Raw genomic sequence first — 25,274 nt, 5'->3', positions numbered from 1 at the left:
AAGCGCAAAAGTGTTGAATTAACCTCCACAGTCCATCCTATGGCGAAAGGAATGACTGACTGCCAGTCCTTTCACCGTAGGATTTCTTTTTTATACCCTCCACCATAGTATGGATGGTATATGAAGTTTGTTTTTCTGTTTGTAACACATCGAACTAATCATTTGCGACTATATAAAGTATATATATTCTTGATCAGGATAAAATTCTGAGCCGATCTAGCCATGCCCGTCAGTCCGTCTATTGTAATCACTCTAGCGTTAGCAATAATTGAGCTAGAGCGCTACATTTTTGCACCCGAGTGTCTTTTTTCCATAGGCATGTCAAGTTGGAAGATGGACTATATCGGACCACTTTTTAGTATAGGCCCCATATAACGGTACCACCCGAATTTCGGTTTTTTGAGGATTTTAACTTCATTTTTTGACCAAACTACCTACAATTGAACATTTGAGGTGATCACAAAAAATCACAAAAAATTCCAACAAAAACCGTCAACATAGGTCCATGTTTTGGTATAGCCCCCATATAACGATACCTCCCGATTTTCGGAGCTACCTGTAATTTGACGGTTGAAGTTCCTAGTGATCACAAAACATCTGCACTAAAAACTGTCATCTTCACTAAAAAGGTCCATGTTTTGGTATAGCCCCCCATATAACAATACCTCCCGATTTTCGGTATTTTGAGGATTGTAGCCACAATTTTTGACCGAACTACCTGTAATTTGGCAGTTGAGGTTCCCAGTAATCACAAGACATCTCCAGGAAAAACTGTCAACATAGGTCCATGTTTTGTGTAGCCCCCTATATAAATTGTCAACATAGGTCCATGTTTTGGTATAGCCCTCACATTACGGTGCCTCCCGATTTTTGGGTTTTTTAGATTTTAGCTACAATTTTTGACCCAAGTATCTGCAATTCGACGTTTGAGGTTCCTAGTGGTCACAAAACTTCTCCACCAAAAACATAGGTCCACACTTTGATATAGCCCCATATAAGGTTCCCGACCGATTGAATACATTTTGTATGTTTTTTACCTTTTTTAGGTTATCAGTGGTCACAAAATATGTCCGGCTAAAATTGTGGACAGGAAAGAAAATAGTTATTCCGTTTTAGTTCAGAATATTTTATCGTGGAGAGTATAAAAAGTTCGGACCGGCCGAACTTAGCGCTTTTTTACTTGTTAAGTTTTGGATAATTATGTCAAGAAGCTTCGCACGTCCAAGCCAAGAAAAAAATGTTATCGTAACAAGAACTACCTTCAATGAGAATTTCAAAACAATCATTGAGCTGCCCTTAAGCGAAATTTTTGACTTCAGCTACTGGAGGGAGTAATTCCATATAGTGCATCCTCCCTCATCCAATAATATGTTTTGGGGAAGATACCGGACAGAATGGACCATGGGAGGCCACGGTCTTCAGTAACTTGTTTTCTATAAGTAGTCCTTGTGGTCTTCCAAAAGAAGACCTCATGGTCTCCTAAAAGAAGACCTCATGGTCTTCTAAAAGGAAAACGCATGGTCATCTAAGAGAAGAGCTCGTGATCTTCTATAAAAGGGCCTCATGGTCATTTATAAGAAGACTTCATGGTCTTTTATAGGAAGACCTCATGATCCTCTATAAGAAGACTTCGTGGTATTTTAAAAGAAGACCTCATGGTCTTCTATAAGAAGACCTCATTGTCTTCTATAAAAAGACTTCGTGGACTTTTATAGGAAGACCTCATGGTTTTCTATAAGATGACCTCATGGTATTCTTTAAGAAGACCTCATGGTCTTCTTGTGGTCTTTTATAAGAAGACCTCATGGTCTTCCATAAGAAGACCTCATGGTCTTCTATTAGAAGCCCTCTTGGCCTTCTATAAGAAGACCTCATATTCTTCCGTAAGAAGACTTTATGGTCTTCTATAAGAAGACCTATATAAGGACGACCTCATGATCTTCTGTGAGGAAAACCTCACGGTCTTCTATAAGGAAGACCTCATGGTCTTCCATAAGAAGACCTTATGGTATTCTATAAGGAAGACCTCATGTTCTTCTATAAGAAGACCTCATGGTCTTCTATAAGAAGACCACATGGTCTTCTATAAGAAGACCTCTTGGAAAGAAGACATCATGTGTTCTATATGAAGTCTATAAGAAGACCTCATAGTTTTCCATAAGAAGACATCACTGTCTTCTAAACGAACTCCTTGTGGTCTTCAATAAGAGAAACTCATTGTCTTCTATAAGGACGACCTCATGGTCCTTTATAAGGAAGAGCTCACGGTCTTCTATAAGGAAGACCTCATGTTCTTCTATAAGAAGACCTCATGGTCTTCTATAAGAAGACCCCATGGCATTCTATAAGGAAGACGGTATGATCTTCTATAAGGAATACCTCATGGTCTTCTATAAGAAGCCCTCTTGGCCTTCTATAAGAAGACCTCATATTCTTCCGTAAGAAGACTTTATGGTCTTCTATAAGAAGACCTCTGGTCTTCTATAAGAAGCCTTATGGTCTTCTATAAGGAAGACCTCATGGTGTTCTATCAGGACGACCTCACGGTCTTCTATAAGGAAGACCACACGGTCTTCTATAAGGAAGACCTCATGGCCTTCTATAAGAAGGCCTCATGGTCTTCTATAAGAAGACATCATGGTCTTCTCTAAGAAGACATCATGGTCTTCTATAAGAAGACATCAAGACTTCATTTTCTTATATGAGAAGGCCTCATAGCCCTCTATGAGAAGGCCTCATGGTCTTCTATAAGAAAACATCATTGTCTTCTATAAAAAGTTTTAATGGTCTTCTACAAAAAGACCTCACGGTCTTCTATGAGATGACATCATGGTCTTCCATATGAAGACATCATGGTCTTCTATTAGAAGACCTCATGGCCTTCTATAAGGAAGACCTCATGGTCTTCTATAAGAAGACATCATGGTCTTCTCTAAGAAGACCTAATGGTCTTCTATAAGAAGACCTCATGGTATTCTATAAGGAAGACCTCATGGTCTTCTACAAAAAGACCTCACGGTTTTCTATAAGATGACCTCATGGTCTTCTATAAGAAAACTTCATGGTCTTCTATAAGAAGACCTCTTGATCTTCTATAAGAAAACCTCATGTCTTCTATATGAAGTCTATAATAAGACCTCATAATTTCCTATAAGAAGACATCATTGTCTTCTAAAATAACTCCTCGTGGTCTTCTAAGAGAAGGCCTCATGGTCTTCTATAAGAGAAACTGATGGTCATATGGGCCATCTTCGAGCTTGGTCTAAGTTCGGACAAAGTATTACGAGGTGCAAACTTTGGATTAATTAATTTCGATTAATCCGTTGGAGAGTTATCGTGACAGGAGTTATTGCCTTGCACTGTACGAGGGCAGTTCGGAAACTTCTTAGCCTAGCACAAAAAGCGCGGTATAAACAGAAAAAGTTAAGTGTTTTGGAAACTTCCATCTCTGTTATGAACACATGTTAAATTTTGTTTCGATCTGGCAACTCTTTCATATAGAAACAGGTGTTCAAAAAAGACGAATCCGAAATTTTTTTACATTGGAAAAATTACAAATGCTTGCTGTCATTAAATATTTACATAAAAAAGGTTTATCGGGACAAGAAATTCATAATGATATGGTGAATGTGTTAGGTGAAAGTGCTCCTTCATATGCAACAGTAAAAAATTGGGTTGCTGAATTTAAACGTGGTCGTACAAGCATTGAAGATAAACCACGTAGTGGACGTCCAAAAACAGCAACAACAACAACAGAAATTGTAGCCAAAGTGCATGATATGGTATTAAATGATCGACGAATAAAAGTGCGTGAAATTGCTAATATCATGGGCATCTCAAATGATCGAGTCCATTTAATTTTGCATGATGAACTACAGATGAAAAAGCTTTCTGCAAGATGGGTGCCGCATTTGTCAACAGTCGATCAAAAACGCATAAGAATGAACATTTCTCAAGCTTGTTTAGATCGTTTTAAGCGAAATAAAATGGATTTTAAGCGTCGTTCCACAACTGTTGATGAGACATGGATCCACCCCTGTACTCCAGAGACAAAAGAACAATCCAAACAATGGACTGAAGCTGGAGGAAGTGCCCCAAAAAAGGCAAAAACAACTCAATCGGCTGGTATGGTTATGGCAACGGTTTTTTGGGACTTCAAAGATATTTTATTGATTGACTATCTGCAAAAGGGTAAAACAATAAATTCAGAGTACTATTGCAACCTTTTGGATCAATTAAATGTACAAATTCGAGACAAACGTCCTGGCTTACAACACAAAAAAAATAATTTTTCATCAAGACAACGCACCAGCGCACAAGAGTGTTTTAACAATGGCTAAAATTAACGAATTAAAGTACGAGTTGCTTGACCACCCACCTTATTCTCCTGATTTAGCTCAAAGCGACTTTTACTTGTTCCCAAATCTAAAAAAAATCCTTGCTGGCAAGCGTTTTACCTCAAATGAAGATGCAATTACAGTTGTAAACCACTATTTTGAAGACCTTGAGGAAAACTATTTTAATCAAGGGAAAGAATTGCTAGAAAAGCGTTGGACTAAGTGTATTGAAGTTTCAGGAGATTATATTGAAAAATAAACATACTTTTGAAAAACTAACTATTCCCTTTCATTGATAGGCTAAGAAGTTTCCGAACCGCCCTCGTATTATTGGATTATGTAGTTTGCAATATTTTTCATGGGCGAAACAAATGTTCATCAGATAGAAGCTACTTAAGTTAGTAAGGAGCTCCAGCTAACAAGATCTTAGTTCTTTTACCTGTTACTTTATATTATTTTCACTTCTTTCATAAGAAAAATCTAAACAAAACAAAGAAAGAAAATAAATCCAAAGCCACATCATAGACAGGCAAAAGAAGGTACAAACACTTGTCAATTTAACAATGGTAATTTATGTACAAAACATGGCGAAATTTAACAAAAAAATTTAAAAACCATATTTACCAAATATTGCATAAATATAGTCAGCCAACATGAACATACATACATATGTTTGTAGGTACAATGTATGCTTTTGTTCGTATGACAAAATAACGCCGCGCAGCATGATTGCCGACATTTACGTGGCCATTTATGGAGAGCAACACACTAGGAAATAGTTTGGCGATAGGGGGTACATACCTTTTTGGTGTTTAGTGTGATTTTGGTGTAGCTTGTTTGACTTTGTAACTAGTTAACTGAAAGAAAAGTAGATCAGCAGGTTAAACGGGCCAAAAAGACAACAAAGTCCTTGTTTGGGGATTTCTTTTTTTTTCGCGTTTACTCTTACAATTTTCGTAAATAAATAAATGTTTATACCCACTTGTCGTACATCCGTAATTATGTTCAAAGTGTTTGAATGAGTTATACGATTATGGTAATGCGACTTAAAATTGAAGAGATCCATATTTCCTGTTTAAATGTCTAATTACTTAATTGACTATCAAATGAAATGAAAAATAATTTTTCAAACATTGAAGTAGTTGATGTAGTTTAAATATTGAACATTATTTTAATGTTTGCAAATGGATGCATTTTTGTTTAAAAAAAGGGGAATGGGAACATAAATTTTATACTTTTCGAAATTTTGATTTATAGCACTAAGCAAACCTACGTAAGACGAAATTTTAAATTATTACGTGATTATTTTTTTGCTGGAGACTTTATAAGACACGGAATTATGTCACATGCATAAGGAAACGATATAGACCGATAGTTCATTTTAGGGATATAATCACTTTCTAAATCGATTTATGCATGCCGTTCGACCGTCCGTCTCCGTACTCCTTAAGGTACCTCCACCACAACAGTTCAAAACGTTTCACTAAAATGGTGCGCACGAAAACTCTCGAAGACAGTAATCGATTTGGTCCATACTTTCCACATCGTGATATTTCTACGAGACATAGATCAGATTACAATATGGACCATATACATATGTCAACTCCTTCGGGTACATCCCACACAACATTTCGGAACAGTGCAGTTTAGAACCTTCTCTCGAATCGTTTTGATTTTTCTTGCAGCATGTTGCACTCAAGGCCACTATTACGATGGTACAAGTTTTCTGAGTGGCAAGTCCAAACTTCTTGAGAAAATGACCTAAAAGCTGTAAAAAAACTCCTACGGCCAGCAAGTGTAGTGGCTGGTGCGCCCGTCGACTCCCAGCATCAAACCTGTGCTTCACGAAGGTTTCTATGCTGCTACAACAACAACAACAACAACGACTTTCGAACCGAATACTGTGTTGGTCCATATCGTAATATTTCTTTGAATATAAAATAAAATTCGAAGTTGGTGCTTATAGGTCCACTTCTTCCGGCACATCCCCCACAAAAGTTGGAAAATATTCGCTAAAATGTACGCGCGAGAGATACAAACCGAGCAACCGATTTGGTCCAAACTTTGGATCTCGAATTGTATCCAAACTTAGTTTATGTTCGAAAGTGGGCCCTATCGGTCTACGGCTTGGGGTACCATCCACGCAAATGTTCAACATTTTGTTTAAGTGAGGTTAAGAGCCTGTTCGATTATCCTTTGGAAGGTACTCCTAGTGCCCTGTTTCGTGGACAATTCCATGTTTTCTGATAGTATGGTCCAAAGGTGAACGCGATATCTATCGAGAGAAATGACTCCCAAAATAAGACCCACTTCCAAAATGGAATATATCGGTTCATTTCTTTAGGTACCTCCCCCGCAAAACTTTTGAGCTTTGTCAAAATTCATATTTTTGTTCCAAGTTTATACGCCCACAATTCTGAAACCCCCTAAATACATAAGTTTTTTTGGGAAAAAAGGAAAAGGCTGAGGGTATATCTCTGTGGGCAAAGTCGACTGATACTTTTTTACTCGTTTAATTAAAAATAGATTTATGCCGAAGAAACTTCGGCGCCCTCGCCAAAACCTCACCTAGAAATGTAATTTTTTATCCAATACATAATTTGCATTTTCTTTTTTATTCAAATATTCAAATCGATCTATTAACAACTAAGGGAGGGCTATAGTCGGACGGGGCCGATAATATGATGCCCTACACGACTTCCTCGGGGAACTGTTTTCCACGGAATTTACTTTATATGATTGCAACATTTTATGTTATTGATATAATTCATTGATTTTTTGGGTCATTTATTATTGGTATAATTTGCAAACGAGAGGTCAATAGACACGGTGCGCCTTAACCAAAGTTAAAATAAAGGAACTTACACCTGGGAAGTTTTTGGAGATTCTAAAAGTGCAATGTTAATAGATGAGAAAAAGAAAAATCGCAGGAAGGCTTTTTAAAAAAAATCGCGGTCAAAATTCACACTTTTAGGGGTTTTTTAGGTTTTTACGATTTTGCTTGGAAACCGTAAGCTCTATGCAAATGGGAGTAAGGAAATTGTTATAGTAGTGAAAATTCTCTACAAGACTGTCATTTATAATATTTTTGTAGGTTTTACCGTTTCTGAGATATAGAAGTTCAAAGTTGGACAATGCACTGACTGTATCCCCTCCTTATAAAACAATGCCATGACTGCAATTTTCCAACTTAAACTTATATATCTCAAAAATGGTACAACCTAGGAACAAGTTATGAAAGTCAGTCTTGTAGAGAATTTTTACAGCTATATGATTTTCTCTAGTCCCATTTCGATAGGACTAGCCGTTCTCAAGCAAAAACGTGAAAACCTAACAAAAAAACCTAAAACTGTGAACTAAACTTCTATATCTCAAAAATGGTAAAACCTACGAAAAAAATCATTAAGATCAATTCTCTAGACAATTGTCACAGCTAAAATATTTTCTTTAGCCCCATTTCAATAGGACTTGCCGTTTTCAAGCCAAATCGTGAAAACCTAACAAAACCCTAAAAATGTAAACTTTGACCGCAATTTATTAAAAACTCCCTCCAGGAATTTTTTCTTGTTTTTGGATTTTTCTCATCTATGAACATTTCTGTTTCAGAATCTGCAAAAACTTTCCAGGTGTAAGCGGTTTTCATTTAAAGTTAGTCAAGGTGCACCCTTCATGACAGAGTTTTATAAGGAGGGGATACAGTCAGTGTATTGTCCCAATTTTAACTTCAATATTTCAAAAATGGTAAAACCTAAGAAAAAGTTTCGAAGGTCAATCTTGTAGAACATTTTCTCTGCTACATAATTTTTTTTAATCCCATTTCGATAGGTCTTACGGTTTTCAAGCAAAATCGTGAAAACCTATAAATGTCCCAAAAATGTGAACTCTGATCGCGATTTATTTGAAAATCCCTCCGGTGATTTTGTTTTTTTTTTCTTTTTTTTTTTTGATTTTTTTCATCTATGAACATCGTAGTTTCAGAATCCGCAAAAACTTCGCAGGTGTAAGCACTTTTTATTTAAATTTAATTAGAGCGCACCGTGTAGATGGTTTTCAAGTTTCGCGTTCGTAATTTGTCGGAATTGCTTCCATAATTTAAATTTGGGATAAAAAATTAAAATTTTCTCACAATGTTCAATGGTAAATTTCACCCGATAAATACTATCCGATGAGATTTCAAAATTATTGGCATTTTCCTTGACCAAATCTCTTACTCCCCCCAAAAATGTGTCAGTATTAAAATATAACTGCTACCTCTATGGTTACACTACCCATAATTAAAACGGTGAGATACCTTTCCTTATATACTATCCTGTAACTATGTTATCTGACCTTGTACATCAGCATAATTGGCATCAATGGAAAGGTCACATTCCTCTTCTAAATATAACCTGCGGGATTGGACCATATCTTCCAGGAATATAGATATAGTCATTACACTAACAATTTTACCAATTTTCACACAAGAGTTTTGGTCCATTGAATACGCTAAACATTTTCTGATCATCATGTTAAATTGTAAGCTTCTACTTTGTCATAAACCCAAACCTTCCTTAAAATTTTGCGCCGATAAGACCATCGCTACAATATGGGATAAAAATATTGTTTTTGGTCCATTTCACCCCATTTCATGATCACCACCAAAAACCAATTTGGGTGGACCCGAACTCGACATACATTTTCGTGACGATTGGTACATAATTGCGGCCTGGAGTTTGATTAAAATTTTTAATGGACGGACACACATCTTAATATCGCTTTATCTCGTCGAGATATGAATTTTGGTATACCACATACATTTTCGGAAAAACAGACTTACAATACCCCTTCCACATTGTTGTGTAGGGTATACAAATAGCTCAAAACTAAAAATTAAAATATTTTCCCAAGACCAAGACACTCATATCGGTTTCCTTCCGCCTTAACAGTGTTTCATTGTTTTTTGGCAAATGTCAAATGGTAAGGTCATTACAAAGTCAATGCATAAATTTACCCGATACCTTACAGATAACAGGTGGCTAATGAACGTGACTGTATTTAAGATGACGATTTAAACAATGATCAATGATTGTTTTTTTTTTTGCTTTGACTGCCAAGCAAAAAACTAAAACAGATTCAATTTCATGTGAGTTGTATTTGTAATTTTACTACAAATAAAGTCATTGGCCAAATGATGAATGGACTTTCTCCAAATGATTCAATTTATGTACAGATCACATCAACATTTGGGAAAATGCAAACACTTTAGGAAATACTTAAAAAATAACAACGTTTTTTTTTCAATAAAATTCCTCTTAATTCATTGTATTAATATTTAATATGTTTGCTTCTCCTTTTTTTAGCTTGTATCTCTTGCTGCTAGTCTCCCTGTCCTGTCTGATCGGTTACAGTCATACATCGGCCACCGATAGCTTAATTGCCTCAGCGACCACTGCCAAACCGCAGGGCTTTCAATCACGTTCCATAGAGGCCAATGATGATGATCTCTTTGAGACCCAGGCCCAAACTCACTTAGGTTATAGGCAACAACAACAACAACAGCAACCTCTATATGATTACTCGCAATCGGAAGAAGATCAAGAGGAGCCACCACGTCCCGTCTATCAGACACGTAAACAACCGCAGCAACAATATCAGGGTGGTAAAGGCGGCAAGAAACAGACCAGCGAAGAAGAAATCGAAGAGGAGGAAGAAGAACCAGATCGTTTGTCATTGTTGTTGGCTCAATCGAAATTCAATTGTATGGGCAAGACAACAGGGTAAGTAGTATGGAACACGCTCTCCACCTCTTCATAAAGGCTTGAAATAATTTCACTCTCTCTTTATTCCTCTCTCTCATTGCAGTTACTACGCCGATGACACACTCAACTGCGAAGTATTCCATTATTGTCAAGAAAATCAACGTCATTCCTGGATATGTCCCGAAGGTTTCACATTCCATCAAATCCATTTAATTTGCATGCCACCATCCAATGATAACTCCTGCTCCCAATCCTCCAAATACCACATTGTCAATGAATATCTCTACAAACCAGTCAATCTCCAGGAACATCAAAGCAAACCCAATGTAACGCTACGCTATTCGGAACGTTATTATCCCGAGAATTTCTATGAACAAGATCGTGATCGTTATGATGAAGAAGATAGTGCACCCAGACAACGTGTCCAACATCACAGACAACCTGTAAGTACAAATTATGTAACTTATTTTTTAACACAGATAGAAGTTAGGAGTACTGTTGCTACACTGCTTTACCATCATAAAGATAAGTTGACCTAGCGGGTATATCTATCATCAAGGAACGGTCCGGATCAGATGATCTACGAATCTGAACCTGTAATTTTCCGACTAGAAAATTGGTCTTCTTTATTAACACCACAAGGACTACGTTAAGAAGACCAGAAGAATTATCTTTAGAAGACCAGAAGGACTTCTTTTAGAAGACCAAAAGGTTTTCTTATAGAGGACCAGAAGGACTTCCAATAGAGGACCAGAGGTCTTCTAACATAAGATCAGAAGGTCCTCTTATAGAATATCAGAAGGTCTTCAAATAGAAGACCAGAAGATTTTCAAATAGGGACCAGAGGTCTTTAAATAGAGGACCAGAAGGTCCTCTTATAGAAGAGGAGAAGGTCTTCAAATAGAGGACCAGAGGTTTTCTATTACAGGATCAGAAGGTCATCTTTTAGAAGACCAGAATATTTTCAAGTAGGGACCAGAGGTCTTCTAATAGAGGACCAGAAGGTCCTCTTATAGAAGATCAGAAGATTTTCAAAGAGAGGACTAGAGGTCTTTTAATAGAGGACCAGAAGGTCTTCTATAAAAGACCAGAAGGACCTCTTATAGAAGACCAGAAGTACTTCTTTTAAAAGCCCAGAAGGTCTTAAAATAGAGGACCATAGGTCTTCTAATAGAGGGCCAGAAGGTCCTTTTATATAAGACCAGAAGGTCTTCAAATAGAGGACCAGAAGTCTTCTAATAGAGGACCAGAAGGTCCTCTTATAGAAGACCAGAAGGTCTTTAAATAAAGGACCAGAGGTCTTCTAATAGAGGGCCACAGGTCTCCTAATAGAGGAGACGACCCTAAGGTCTTCTAATAGAGAACCAGACGTCTTCTAATAGAGGACCAGAAGGTCCTCTTATAGGAGACCAGAAGGACTTTTTATAGAAGACCAGAAGGTCTTCTTATAAAAGACCAGAAGGACTTCATTTAAAAGACCAGAAGGTCTTAAAATAGAGGGCCGGAGGTCTTCCAATAGGTCTTCAAAAAGAGGACTTGAGGTCTTCTAATAGAGGACCAGAAGGTCCTCTTATAGAAGACCAGAAGGACTTTTTATAGAAGACCAGAAGGTCTTCTTATAAAAGACGAGAAGGACTTCATTTAAAAGACCAGAAGGTCTTAAAATAGAGGGCCGGAGGTTTTCAATAGGTCTTCAAAAAGAGGACTGGAAGTCTTCTTATAAAAGACCTGAAAGACTTCTTATAGAAGACCAAGAAGCCTTTTTATAGAAGACCAGAGGTTTTCTATTAGAGGACCAGAAGGTCATCTTTTAGAAGACCAGAATATTTTCAAGTAGGGGCCAGAGGTCTTCTAATAGAGGACCAGAAGGTCCTCTTATAGAAGATCAGAAGATTTTCAAAGAGAGGACTAGAGGTCTTCTTATAGAGGACCAGAAGGTTTTCTATAAAAGACCAGAAGGACCTCTTATAGAAGACCAGAAGTACTTCTTTTAAAAGCCCAGAAGGTCTTAAAATAGAGGACCATAGGTCTTCTAATAGAGGACCAGAAGGTCTTAAAATAGAGTACCATAGGTCTTCTAATAGAGGGCCAGAAGGTCCTTTTATAGAAGACCAGAAGGTCTTCTAATAGAGGGCCAGAAGGTCCTTTTATAGAAGACCAGAAGGTCTGCAAATAGAGGACCAGAAGTCTTCAAATAGAGGACCAGAAGGTCCTCTTATAGAAGACCTGAAGGTCTTTAAATAAAGGACCAGAGGTCTTCTAATAGAGGGCCACAGGTCTCCTAATAGAGAAGACGACCCTAAGGTCTTCTAATAGAGAACCAGAGGTCTTCTAATAGAGGACCAGAAGGTCCTCTTATAGAAGACCAGAAGGACTTTTTATAGAAGACCAGAAGGTCTTCTTATAAAAGACGAGAAGGACTTCATTTAAAAGACCAGAAGGTCTTAAAATAGAGGGCCGGAGGTTTTCAATAGGCCTTCAAAAAGAGGACTAGAGGTCTTCTAATAGAGGACCTCTTATAAAAAATCTGGAAGTATTCTTATAAAAGACCAGAAGCACTTCTTATAGAAGACCAAGAGGGCGTTTTTATAGAAGACCAGAAGGTCTTCTTATAAAAGACCAGAAGGTCTTAAGATAGAGAATCAAAGGCCATCAAATAGAGGACCAAAAGGTCCTTTTATAGATGACAAGCAGGTCTTCAAATAGAGGACCAGAGGTCTTCTAATAGAAGGTCATTTTATAAAAGACCAGAAGGACTTCTTTTAAAAGACCAGAAGGACTTCTTTTAAAGGACCAGAAGGTCTTAAAATAGAGGACCAGAGGTCTTCCAATAAATAAACCAGGTCTTCGAAAAGAGGACGGGAAGTCTTCTTATAAAAGACCAGAAGGACTTCTTATAGAAGACCAAGAAGCCTTTTTATAGAAAACCAGAAGGTCTTCTTATAAAAGACCAGAAGGACTTCTTTTAAAAGACAGGAAAGTCTTAAGATAGAGAACCAGAGGTCTTCTAATAGAGGACAAGAACGTCCTTTTATAGAAGACAAGCAGGTCTTCAAATAGAGGACCATGGGTCTTCTAATAGAGGACCAGAAGGTCCTCTTATAGAAGACCAGAAGGTCTTCAAATAGAGGACCAAAGGTCTCCTAATAGAGGAGACGACCAGAAGGTCTTCAAATTGAGGACCAGAGGTCTTCTAATAGAAGACCAGAAGGTCCTCTTATAGAAGACCAGAAGGTCCTCTTATAGAAGACCAGAAGGACTTCAAATAGAGGACCAGAGGTCTCCTAATAAAGGACCAGAAGGTCCTCTTATAGATGACCGGAAGGTCTTCAAATAGAGGAACCGAGGTCTTCTAATAGAGGACCAGAAAATCCTCTTATAAAAGACTTGGAAGTCTTTTTATAAAAGAGCTGAAGGAATTCTTATACAAGACCAGAAGGTCTTCAAATAGGGGACCAGAGGTCTTCTAATAGAGGACCAGAAGTCCTCTTATAGAAGACCAGAGGGTCTTCAACTAGAGGACCAGAGGTCTTCTATTAGAGGGCCAGATGGTCTTCTTATAAAAGACCTGGAAGTCTTCTTGTAAAAGACCAGAAGGACTTCTTATAGAAGTCCAGGAGGTCTTTTCATAAAAGACCAGGAAGTCTTAAAAGACCAGACTGTCTTCTAATAGAAGACCAAAAGTCTTCTTATAAAAAAGGACCAGAAGGTCTCCCAATAGAGCAAAAAGTTTTCTTAAAGAAGACCAGACGGTCTTCTAATAGAAGACCAAAAGTCTTCTTATAAAAAAGGACCAGAAGGTCTCCCAATAGAGGTTCAGAAGACCTTCTTATAGAGGAGCAGAAAGTTTTCTTAAAGAAGACCAGACGGTCTTCTAATAGAAGACCAAAAGTCTTCTTATAAAAGAGGACCATAAGGGCTCCCAATAGAGGTCCAGAAGACCTTCCTATAGAGGAGCAGAAAGTTTTTATAAAGAAGACCAGACGGTCTTCTAATAGAAGACCAAAAGTCTTCTTATAAAAGAGGACCTGAAGGTCTCCCAATAGAGGTCCAGATGACCTTCCTATAGAGGAGCAGAAAATTTTCTTAAAGAAGAACAGAAGATCTTCTTATAGAAGACCAATCTTCTTATAGAAGTCCTGTAGGTCTTCTCATAGAAGACCAGGAAGTCTTCTTATAGATGAACAAATGATTTTTTTTGTAGAAGACCACAAAATCTTATGGAAGCCCTGAAGATAATCTTATAAAGGCCAAATGCTTCTAATGGAAGACCAAAATTATTATTTATGGAAGTCCTGAAGATCTTCCCATAGAAGACCAGAAGCACTTCTTATAGAGTACCAAAATATCTTCTTTTATAGGAACCAATGGTTTTCTAATAAAAGTTTTGAAGGTCTTCTTATAGAGGACCAGAATGTCTTCTTATAGGAGACCTGTAGGTCTTCTTATAGAAGACCGGAAGGTCTTCTTATAGAGGAGCAGAAGGTATTCTTATAGGAGACCAGAAGGCCACCTTATAGAAGGTTGTTCTTATAAAATACCAGAAGATCTTCTTATAGAAGACCAGAAGGTCTTCTTATAGAGGACCAACTAGTCTTCTAATTGAAGGCCAGAAAGCCATCTTTTAGAGGACCAAATGGTCTTCTTATAGAGGACAAATGGTCCAGAAGGTCTTCTTATAGGAGAAGTTCTTCTTATAGAAGACAAGAAAATCTTCTCATAGAAAACGCGAAGATTTTCTAATAGAATTCCACAAGATCTTCTTTTAGAAATCCTGAAGGTCTTCTTATAAAACACCTGAAAATCTCTTTATAGAGGTCCAGAAGGTATTCTTACAGATAACTTCCTATAGAAGACCAAAAGCTCTTTCTACGGAGTATCAAGAAGTCACCTTATAGAACACCAAAATCTTCTTATAGAAGATCAAAAGGTTTTCTTAAAGAAAACCAAAAGATCTTCTTATAGAAAACCAAAATTCTTCTTCATAATGAAGACAACAGTTTATCTTATGTGTTTTGCAGTACAAATGTAACCGAAATTCATTCTTAAATCTAACCCTTTTCTCTCTCTTCCCATCTCCTTTCAGCTCCAAGTTGGTTTCCATCATCAACAGCAGCCGCAACAACACCAACCTCAACCCCAACAACAACAACAGCAACATCACACTCAACCACAATACCAAAGAGCCCAAACATCGGTTGCTCCTCTACAACAACCCATTCGTCATCAACCCATTGTACATCAGCAACAACCCCAACAACAACAATACTCTCAACCCCAACAAACCACAATCTATCGCAAACCATTGCCAGTGACCACAATTCAGCCCCAAATTCAACCTCAAATTCAACAGATTCGTACTCAACCACCAACTCCAACAGCCACCCCCTCGCCCTATCGATTCTTTACTGCTGCGCCACAATTACATCATCTGCAACAACAACAACCGCAACACCAACAAGTCTATAGAACTCCCGAAGAAATAAATATTTCCCTACAACAAAGACGTCCTCAAATCTTCATTGCCAGTACAACACCGCGTTACTATGAAGATGAATATTTGTACGAAAGAAAATAAGCAAGCCATGACGGATGATGGTCGTCTTCTTCTTCGCCCCTTTTATTAATTCTATTCCTGAGCTTACTCAAAATGTTATTATAATAACAACACTATATTTGCCAACAACATCCACATACCATCTTTTTTTGGCCTCAAGGCACATTATTGGATATTTTTATGAACCAATTCACCTCTACCTATCTATTTTCATTTTGTCGTTATGCCAACTTATTTAATTCGTATTTTTTTTTAACTATTTTCAAACTTTATTGCTTTATTATCGCTGTACTATATACATACAAACATATTTCTTGTTCTTAGTTATTTTAAGTTTAATTTAATTTTTATTAAGTTTTTCTTTTTTTCCAACAAAAGAAGAGAACAACACTGCGAATAGTCCCATATATAGAAAGCAAAATACTCCTTATAACAAAAAAAAAAATTACACATGTAAAAAACAACAACAAATGATGAGATTTATTTCTGAGTATAAGTTTTTGATTCTAGTACGAATATATAAATAAAAAATAAATGTTTATAAAAAAATTAAAAATAAGTGATTTTTCATATAGTTGTTTAAATGGGAATTGAAAGAAATCCATTACTTAGGCTTTGACAAAATCTCTTAGAAATCCCGTCTGTTCTTGAATCTAAACCAGTGTTAATCACCACTGGGCTCGCGAGCCGTGTCTGTGTGAACACATACAATCTCAATTGTGGTGAGTTTGAACGTTGCTCTTACCACCGATTATCTTCTTTGTTTTAGCAATGAATTAACGCACACGATGTTTATCTAGAGAGGGATAGATAATCTCGTGTGTGTGCCCAACACAAATGCAGCTGTTGAATTTGTTGTTGCTGGTGAACACTGGACTAAACCAACAACAAAACATGTATCCATTGCCAGAGGACCCGTACATTGCTCTAATCCACTACATTTTGGTATGAGGATGTCCCTTGATCAGCAACAAAAGACATTCACCGATAAACCCTTTGAGGTCAACCTTGTCGATGATTTTAACTCTCAGATCATTCGGGAGCAACAGTCGCACAACTTTATCCCAGCAAAAATACTCATTACAAATTGGCCTACTTTCTCATTATTTTAACACGGGCATGTCATAGGGAGTAAGTACTTATTTTTTGGCACTTAAAAGTAAATAAATAAGTACTTAAATAAGTAGTTACGACTTGAAAAACCAGGGAGTAACTACTTATTTATCTACTTTTTAGTGACCAAAAAGTAAGTACTTACTCCCTATGACATGCCCGTGTTAAAATAATGAGAAAGTAGGCCTATTTGTAATGAGTATTTTTGCTGGGATAATGATTCGGGTTAAACGTGTAAGGTTTCTGTGAAGAAATGGTCTTTAAACTAACCTTGCTTGCTTTCGCAGCCGAACAAAGCTGTTGAGAAATTGCTCTGGCCAAAGATATTTTAGGGGTCGATTATGCATTGTCACTAAATTTGAGTTGCGTTGTCAATTGTCAGCACAACTGAGATGAAATGTTGTATTATTGGTGTGAACCCAACTGGGTTGTCGATAAACGTGTTATCGATCAGTGTTTTTTTCAAACTTGTGAACTCCATATTAATCGAAAAGGCACAATTCGCAAAAAAAAAACTATTTTAAAATGATAAGTTCAGTGGAATTATTTTTGATGATAAAGAAAATGTACAGGACATGACATATATCAGAAGAAATTTGAGGGACAAGTCGAATCCATTGGAATTGCCATCTGCACTGTAAGTTGAAGCTCATGTTGGAAGGATCTCCTCTACCTCTAGGATCGGGCTGAAATTACACAGTGGATAGCCCTTGGCATCTTGAATACAACGATATATAATTTTCCGGAGGGAAGTCCATACTTCCCGAGATATGGGTCTTGACATTTCGGAAATTTCGTACTTCGGATCGGGCTGAAAATTTTACTATAGGTAGCCCTTGGAACCCTGAAAACAACGATATATATTTTTTCGGGGGGGAGTCCATACTTCCCGAGATATGGGTCTTGACATTTCGTAAATTTCGTAACTTAACACGATTACCTCTGGGATCAGACTGAAATGTTTACCATAGAAACCATTGGGACCCTAAACACAATGATATATAATTTTCTGGGGGAAGTCCATACTTCCCGAGATATGAGTCTTGACATTTTACTATTCTAACGTGGGCAACATGGGCATCGTTTTAAAGCTTATGGAGAGTACTTTTATGCACGCATCCTATTTTAAAAATCGAAAATCAGAGCAATCGGAAAAAATTGTTAGCTGGGTTTACACCTGTTTATAGGAGAATGTATTAAATTCCTGGTCAAATGCGGCTACTTAGGAAACTTTCAGCCGAAGGCCGGCTACTAAAGAATCCTTTCAATTTAAAATTGCAAAGGTTTTAAAAATAATGGTGATAAAAGTAAAAAAGTCAAGACCCATATCTCGGGAAGTATGGTCTTCCCCCCGGGTGCCAAGGGCTATCTACTGTAAAAATTTCAGCCCGATCCGAGAGGTGCCCACAAACAACCTAAGGGTTTTAAGTTACGAAATTTCCTAAATGTCAAGGCCCATATCTCGGGATTAAAGGACTTCCCCGAAAATCTATATACGGTTGTGTTTAGGGTCTCAAGGGCTATCTACTGTAAAAATTTCAGCAACAAACAACCTAAGGGTGTAAAGTTACGAAATTTCCGAAATGTCAAGGCCCATATCTCGGGAAGTATGGACTTCCCAGGAAATCTATATATCGTTTAAAAATCTAAATTGATTGGCGTGTTTTATTTAAATCAAATTCTTCAGTGGGATGCAAAGATGCGAAGTGAATTCGCATTCGGTAGGCGCGAATATATTGTTTGTCGCAAATAAAACATTTAAATGGTTTCTCACTATTGTGAACGAGCCTATGGCGTCTATACAGTGCCTTGTCGTGGGTTGTATATTTACACGTAGAGCAGGCGTGGATTGTGCCTTTTTCTTGCCTTTCTTGACCAGCCGGTTGAGAAAGATTTTCCTGTTCAGGATTTTTAAAAAATCGTGGCATATGTTTCGCCCTTATTGGCGATGATGATGTTGATGATGATGACGAAAATTTTATAGAATTGTTATTTTTTAATTTCGTAACAAGATTACGAAGGTGGGTTTCTGGTACCTTATACAGCCGTTCTGCTGTGGCAAATGACATTTTCGAACGGCTTGTCTGATGGACAGCAAGCATTAAGTCTTCATCAGAATAACCTACTTTACGTCTTGTACTTGTTGAAGCAGTTGGTTCAATTATGTCATTTTCATTAATGTCATTTTCAGTAATGACATTCATTGATGTCATTTCATTTTGCACTGCATCTTGTGGATCTATGTTATCCATTATTTCAAAAATCATATCATTTTCTGCAACTTCTGCATGCATGTCATGGATTACAACGCCATCTTGATTACCAGCATCATCATCTGGACTGTTGTTGCTTGTTGCTGCTGCTGCTGTTGTTGCTGCTGCTGCTGTTGTTGTTGCTGCTGCTGTTGTTGTTGCTGCTGCTGTTGTTGTTGCTGCTGCTGTTGTTGCTGCTGCTGCTGTTGTTGTTGCTGCTGTTGTTGTTGTTGTTGCTGCTGCTGCTGCTGTTGTTGTTGCTGTTGCTGCGGATGTTGTTGCTGCTGCTGTTGTTGTTGTTGCTCAATACCACCAATACCACCATCACCACCAATACCACCAATGGTTCCAAGGGTTGTAATCGTAATGGCCAGCACAATTTCGACTTCCCCTGTTTGTTCATTTAATTCTGCAAAATTAAACGATTACAGAAAACAAAAAAAAATTATACAAATGTAATTGTGTACTAAAAAACTTTTTAAACGGTTTTATTTAACTCAGCCTGTTTGTTTTATTCTTGGGTCAAATTTAGTACATCAAATTTCACCCTCTTCCTGTCAACCGATTAACCTGAAATTTTGTATACACTTTGGACTTTGGGGGCAATACAATTATGTTTATTCATTATCACTATAAATTCAAGATGGCGGCCGCTACAAAATGGCGGATAACGTAGGTTTTATCAATTCCATCAATATGGATATCAAATGAAAGTGCTCAACCAGTAGAATACAATGTACTATATAAAATTAAAATCCAAGATGGCGGCCCCTACAAAATGGCGAATAACTTACAGCGAATCACATTAAAAGTATCCACATCAATTTCTTTTATTAAAACTGCTATTGCGAAGAGATAATTAATAATGCCGACTTCATTCTTTTTTCTTTGCATTATTTTTATATGTCTTAACCTAAATATTATAAAATAAAATTAACGAAATTCTGATGAATTTAGATAATAAATTAAAAATTGTTAATATCATCGATTTTTATCTCACAGTGAAAATATCCACTCCAAAAGTAAAAATTGTAAACATCACCGATTTTTATCTCACAGTGAAAAGTATCCACTCTAAAAGAATGCGAAATAAAAACTAAAAACTAGAAAATAATAATAGGTAAAAAAACTTTTTATGTTAAACGGTTTTATGTTAAACATACATTGCAATGTTTAAGATAAATTTACTAAAAACCAAAAAATAATAAAATAGATACAGTCGTGGGAATTATAAACATATGTATAGACTAGACTAAAATAAAACCGTGGGGCACGTCAATTGTCTACAATCGTTGATTAAAATATTTGTTTTGTAATGATACACTATAATTAGGCAGTTGTTCAACCGACAACGATGGACGTGTGATAAGTAGGGCTAGAATGTGCCCCACGGTTTTATTTTAGTCTAGTCTATGCATATGTTTATAATTCCCACGACTGTATCTATTTTATTATTTTTTGGTTTTTAGTAAATTTATCTTAAACATTGCAATGTATGTTTAACATAAAACCGTTTAACATAAAAAGTTTTTTTACCTATTTTTATTATATTTTATATTTTAATATTTTTTAAAACAACAAAAAATTGAACAGTCAAAACTGATCGTGTGAACCCCCCTTAGTGTTGGTTCCTTTTCCGATCTATAGATCCATATATCTACTTTCCGATCTATAGATCTATCTGCTTCATTGTTATTGGCGCAAACAACCCTTTAAGCACAAATTTTACATTTTAGTTGTTGAAAACGAAAATGAACCATAACGAAATATGGATGAATATTTTAAATGGATATCCTACTCGGGAGTTCCAGGACCACGAAAAAGATGTACACAGTCTTACATAAGTATACGTACGCCCCATAAATCTCGGGTTTTAGAAAAAGTAATGATATTTATGAAATTCCAAGTACACATGTTTATTTCGTCTCACTAATAAACAATATCTAATACAACAAAATTATATTCCATAATATAAATAACGGTAAATTTTACAAAAACCAAAAAATGATACTTACAAAAATATACATACACCCCAAGGAAATATGAGTATTATCGTACAATTTATGGAATTAGCAGCAAAATTTATACATTTTATTGTTTTGGCGAATGTGTCTGGGTTTCCGAGGTATATTTTAGAGAAAAACAAAAATAATTTGTGGGTGTTAAGTGCCGTTATTTAATGCCAAACTTCTTGTATAGCTCGTTAAAGCGGACCCTTGCTGATTTCCTTCCGTTTTAGGTATTTGAGTATACAAAAGCCACAATATTAGTGTCAGATTATAGATTTTGAGATCCTAGAAAGCTTTTTAGTTGACATTGTGCATAACACACCTTCCTGGGTGTCGATAAATTCACATTTTTTCTGGGATATCTCAGGAAGTTAATAGATTCCTCGGAATTCTTGGCTCAAATTACATACAGAAGACCTTGAATTGTGTTTTAATATGGCGTTATATAATCCTTGGACACCAATCGAATCAGAAATGTACAATTATCCGATACTTTCCGACCCTATATTGACGGTAATGGTTATAATACGAAAACTACGTTGTTCACAGTGTAAATTTCATGCTTTTTGGTAGTGATTATATTTTGATGCTTTGGGAGCAGGTTTTTAACAGAATATTTCACATTTCTGATTCAATTGGTGTCCAAGGATTATATAACACCATATTAAAACACAATTCAAGGTCTTCTGTATGCAATTTGAGCCATGAATTCCGAGGAAACTATTAACTTTCTGAGATATCCAAGGAAAAATGTGAATTTATCGATACCCAGGAAGGTGTGTTATGCACAAGGTCAACTAAAAAGCTTTCTAGAATCTCAAAATCTATAATCTGACACTAATATTGTGGCTTTTGTAGGTGTGTTATGCACAAGGTCAACTAAAAAGCTTTCTAGAATCTCAAAATCTATAATCTGACACTAATATTGTGGCTTTTGTATACTCAAATACCTAAAACGGAAGGAAATCAGCAAGGGTCCGCTTTAACGAGCTATACAAGAAGTTTGGCATTAAATAACGGCACTTAACACCCACAAATTATTTTTTTTTTTCTCTAAAATATATCTCGGACACCCAGACACATTCGCCAAAACAATAAAATGTATAAATGTTGCTGCTAATTCCATAAATTGTACGATAATACTCATATTTCCTTGGGGCGTATGTATACAGTGAGTGTCAAAAATATTCGGTTTTCAATTTCACCAATAATAACACCTCAGTATTTTCGAACCCCATAACCAATATTCAAAAAACCATATACTTAAAAAAATGTTGGTCCTGTGGCAATTAAAAAATGTATGTAACATGGATCCATGGCAACCCTATAAGCGAGAATAACAAAGAAGAAGTTGTTAACCCTGTTTTCTATGCGTAAAAAATATTCGGTTTTTGTAAATTTTGTTAAATATTTTGGCAAAAAACCGGTCAATATCGAACTTTTTCTGCAATATTAGTATAAATTTCAATAATTGCGAACAGAATCTTTGTTCCTGTGTGCAAAAATATCATATTTCATAGCAAATTATTAAAATTTAGGGCTAAGGAAAAACGCTTTCCTAGAAAAGAGAAAACTGTTCATATTTCTTTATAAAAACGGCAGGAATAAAGGGAATTTTTGCTTATTTTTGAATATTTAGTCGAATACATTTGAAATAATGTGCAAAAGTCACGAAAATATAGAAATAATTGATTTCGTGAAACACATAACCCAGCCAAACCAAGGACTGGGAGGGAAGGTAGAGGAATCTCCTGAAAAATTACGGCTAAACCGCCCTTAATTTTCCCGAAATTGGTCACCGAGTCCTAAATGACTTCCAAAAGATAGAAAATATGCACTTACATTCCAAAAAAATTGAAAGGATAAAGCCTTTCATGGCCTTGTAACACATCACACACCATCGGCTTATTTACATAACCAAAAATCTAGTTCAAATTTTGCCTTGATGTACCTTCAAAACTTGATGTACATCAGAAACCTGGTGAAATGGAGTTAGTTTTGAATGTCTAAGCAGGAAAATCAGTATACCACCAAGTTTCCGGCCTTTCTGTGTACTCCAACACAAAAAGTACGAAGGAGCTTATAGGAGACATGTATTTATCAATGACTTATGATGTGTTACAAGGCCATGAAAGGCTTTATCCTTACGATTTTTTTGGAAAGTAAGTGCATATTTTTTATCTTCTGAAAGTCATTTAGGGCTCGGTGACCAATTTCAAGAAAATTAAGGGCGGTTTAGCCGTAATTTTTCAGGATATTCCTCTACCTTCCCTCCCAGGCCTTGGTTTGGCTGGCTTATGTGTTTCACGAAATCGATTATTTCTATATTTTCGTGACTTTTGCACATTATTTCAAATGTATTCGACTAAATATTCAAAAATAAGCAAAAATTCCCTTTATTTCTGCCGTTTTTATAATGAAATATAAACATTTTTACTCTTTTCTAGGATAGCGATTTTCCTTAGCCCTAAATTGTAATAATTTGTAATAAAATATAATATTTTTGCACACAGGAACAAAGATTCTATTCGCAATTATTGAAATTTATACTAATATTGCAGAAAAAGTTCGATATTGACTGGTTTTTTGCCAAAATATTTAACAAAAGTTACAAAAACCGAATATTTTTGACGCATAGAAAACAGGGTTAACAACGTGTTCTTTGTTATTCTCGCTTATAGGGTTGCCATGGATCCATGCTACATACATTTTTTAATAGCCACAGGACCAACATTTTTTTAAGTATTTGGTTTTTTGAATATTGGTTATGGGGTTCTAAAATACCGAGGTGTTATTATTGGTGAAATTGAAAACCGAATATTTTTGACACTCACTGTACTTTTGTAAGTATCATTTTTTGGTTTTTGTAAAATTTACCGTTATTTATATTATGGAATATACTTTTGTTGTATTAAATATTGTTTATTAGTGAGACGAAATAAACCTGTGTACTTGGAAATTCATAAATATTATTACTTTTTCTAAAACCCGAGATTTATGGGGCGTACGTATACTTATGTAAGACTGTGTAATACTTTACGAAGCTTTACGTGGAAGGACGAGCTACATAACGGATCAAGAGATCAGAGGCAATGGCTCACCCCCATACGCCACTGTCGAACAGTGGTTCCCGAATCAAACATTTGGGTTTGATGAGCCAACCACAACGAAATTGAGGTCAATGATTGCCGCAATGGCTGAAACGGATAGAGTGTGCGGCCTACATTTTGACGCACTGAAAGTCAAGGACCCAGTTCAAAAGACACATTACACATTCATGCTCAATGGCCTTACCAGGAACTGGAGTATATTGATTGGATGTGAGGGTCATCAATATTACACTGTAGAGAACGTATGGGACATGGTGGTAAGGATGCAGCAGTCAGCTCAAAGCATTGGTGTAAGAGTTGTTTATAATTGCTGTGATACCGATAACCTTCACCGACCGTTATTACCTATATATAACGCAAATAATTTGAGGATTGGCGAAAGTTTTTGGGCTTACGATATTTACCACCTCCTGATTTGCGTAGTGCGAAGGTTCATAAAAGGACGTCTTCTTTACCGAGGACATCGAACGTCATGTCGGCTTAGTTTCAACCTCGTGAATTGGCCATTTAATACCGCTTCATTACCAAAATCATATGATTATGACACTTTTAAAATTGAAATGTACACAAAAATGTTCAATGATGCAGAGGTGCTGCGACTGAACCAAGCGGCGACAGACGAAAACACGCCAGCAAGTGTATTGTCCAGAACAGCAAAATTTGTGTCAGCAATGACAGGATTGCTCCACTTACTAACTGACGAAGAAAATGCTAGTTTAGTGGATAAAATGGAAATAATAGCTGAACTCAGGTTAATTTTAAGCATGATTGTCTGGGAAAACATATATTTATTCGATTGCGCACTGGCAGTGTGGGAACAATTGCTACAAGAATATGGTAATTTGAACCTGAATAGATTGACCACGCACGCTACTGTCGAAAAGTTCTTTCACGAGGTCAGACGACGGGTTAAGGGTACTCCAACATTAAGGACAATGCAATATGCGAAGGCCAGGTTTGATGCGGCTGTTAAGGTCACAAGCACTATTGAAAATAGTAATAAATTATATTGGTTGGAATTTGAATTTCCACAATAAATTATACCAATAAAGAAAATTTAATTAAAATTTAATCAATATTTTGTTGTTATTTTTGGTTAAAATATAAAATGTTTTACCATATTAAATAAGTAGGATTTTGTATACTTTACGAAGCTTT

At 36.4% G+C, this 25,274-nt stretch overlaps 1 protein-coding gene across 1 annotated transcript in view; it reads left to right on the top strand.

Annotated features, from left to right (window-relative positions):
* Positions 1-16,188, top strand: part of LOC141405141 (uncharacterized) — a 65,950-nt gene extending 49,762 nt beyond the window's left edge. Inside the window, exons 2-4 of the mRNA XM_073989165.1 lie at positions 9,677-10,093; positions 10,179-10,518; positions 15,162-16,188. Coding sequence (XP_073845266.1) covers positions 9,677-10,093; positions 10,179-10,518; positions 15,162-15,653 — 1,249 coding nt within the window. The 3' untranslated portion in view covers positions 15,654-16,188. The remainder of the gene's footprint in view (positions 1-9,676; positions 10,094-10,178; positions 10,519-15,161) is intronic.
* Positions 16,189-25,274: the final 9,086 nt, after the last annotated feature.

This window comes from Musca autumnalis, unplaced genomic scaffold (genome assembly GCF_047663935.1).
Source record: "Musca autumnalis isolate F117 unplaced genomic scaffold, ASM4766393v1 scaffold_5, whole genome shotgun sequence".
NCBI classification, from domain to species: domain Eukaryota; kingdom Metazoa; phylum Arthropoda; class Insecta; order Diptera; family Muscidae; genus Musca; species Musca autumnalis.
This window is presented reverse-complemented; position numbering and strand designations above follow the sequence as displayed.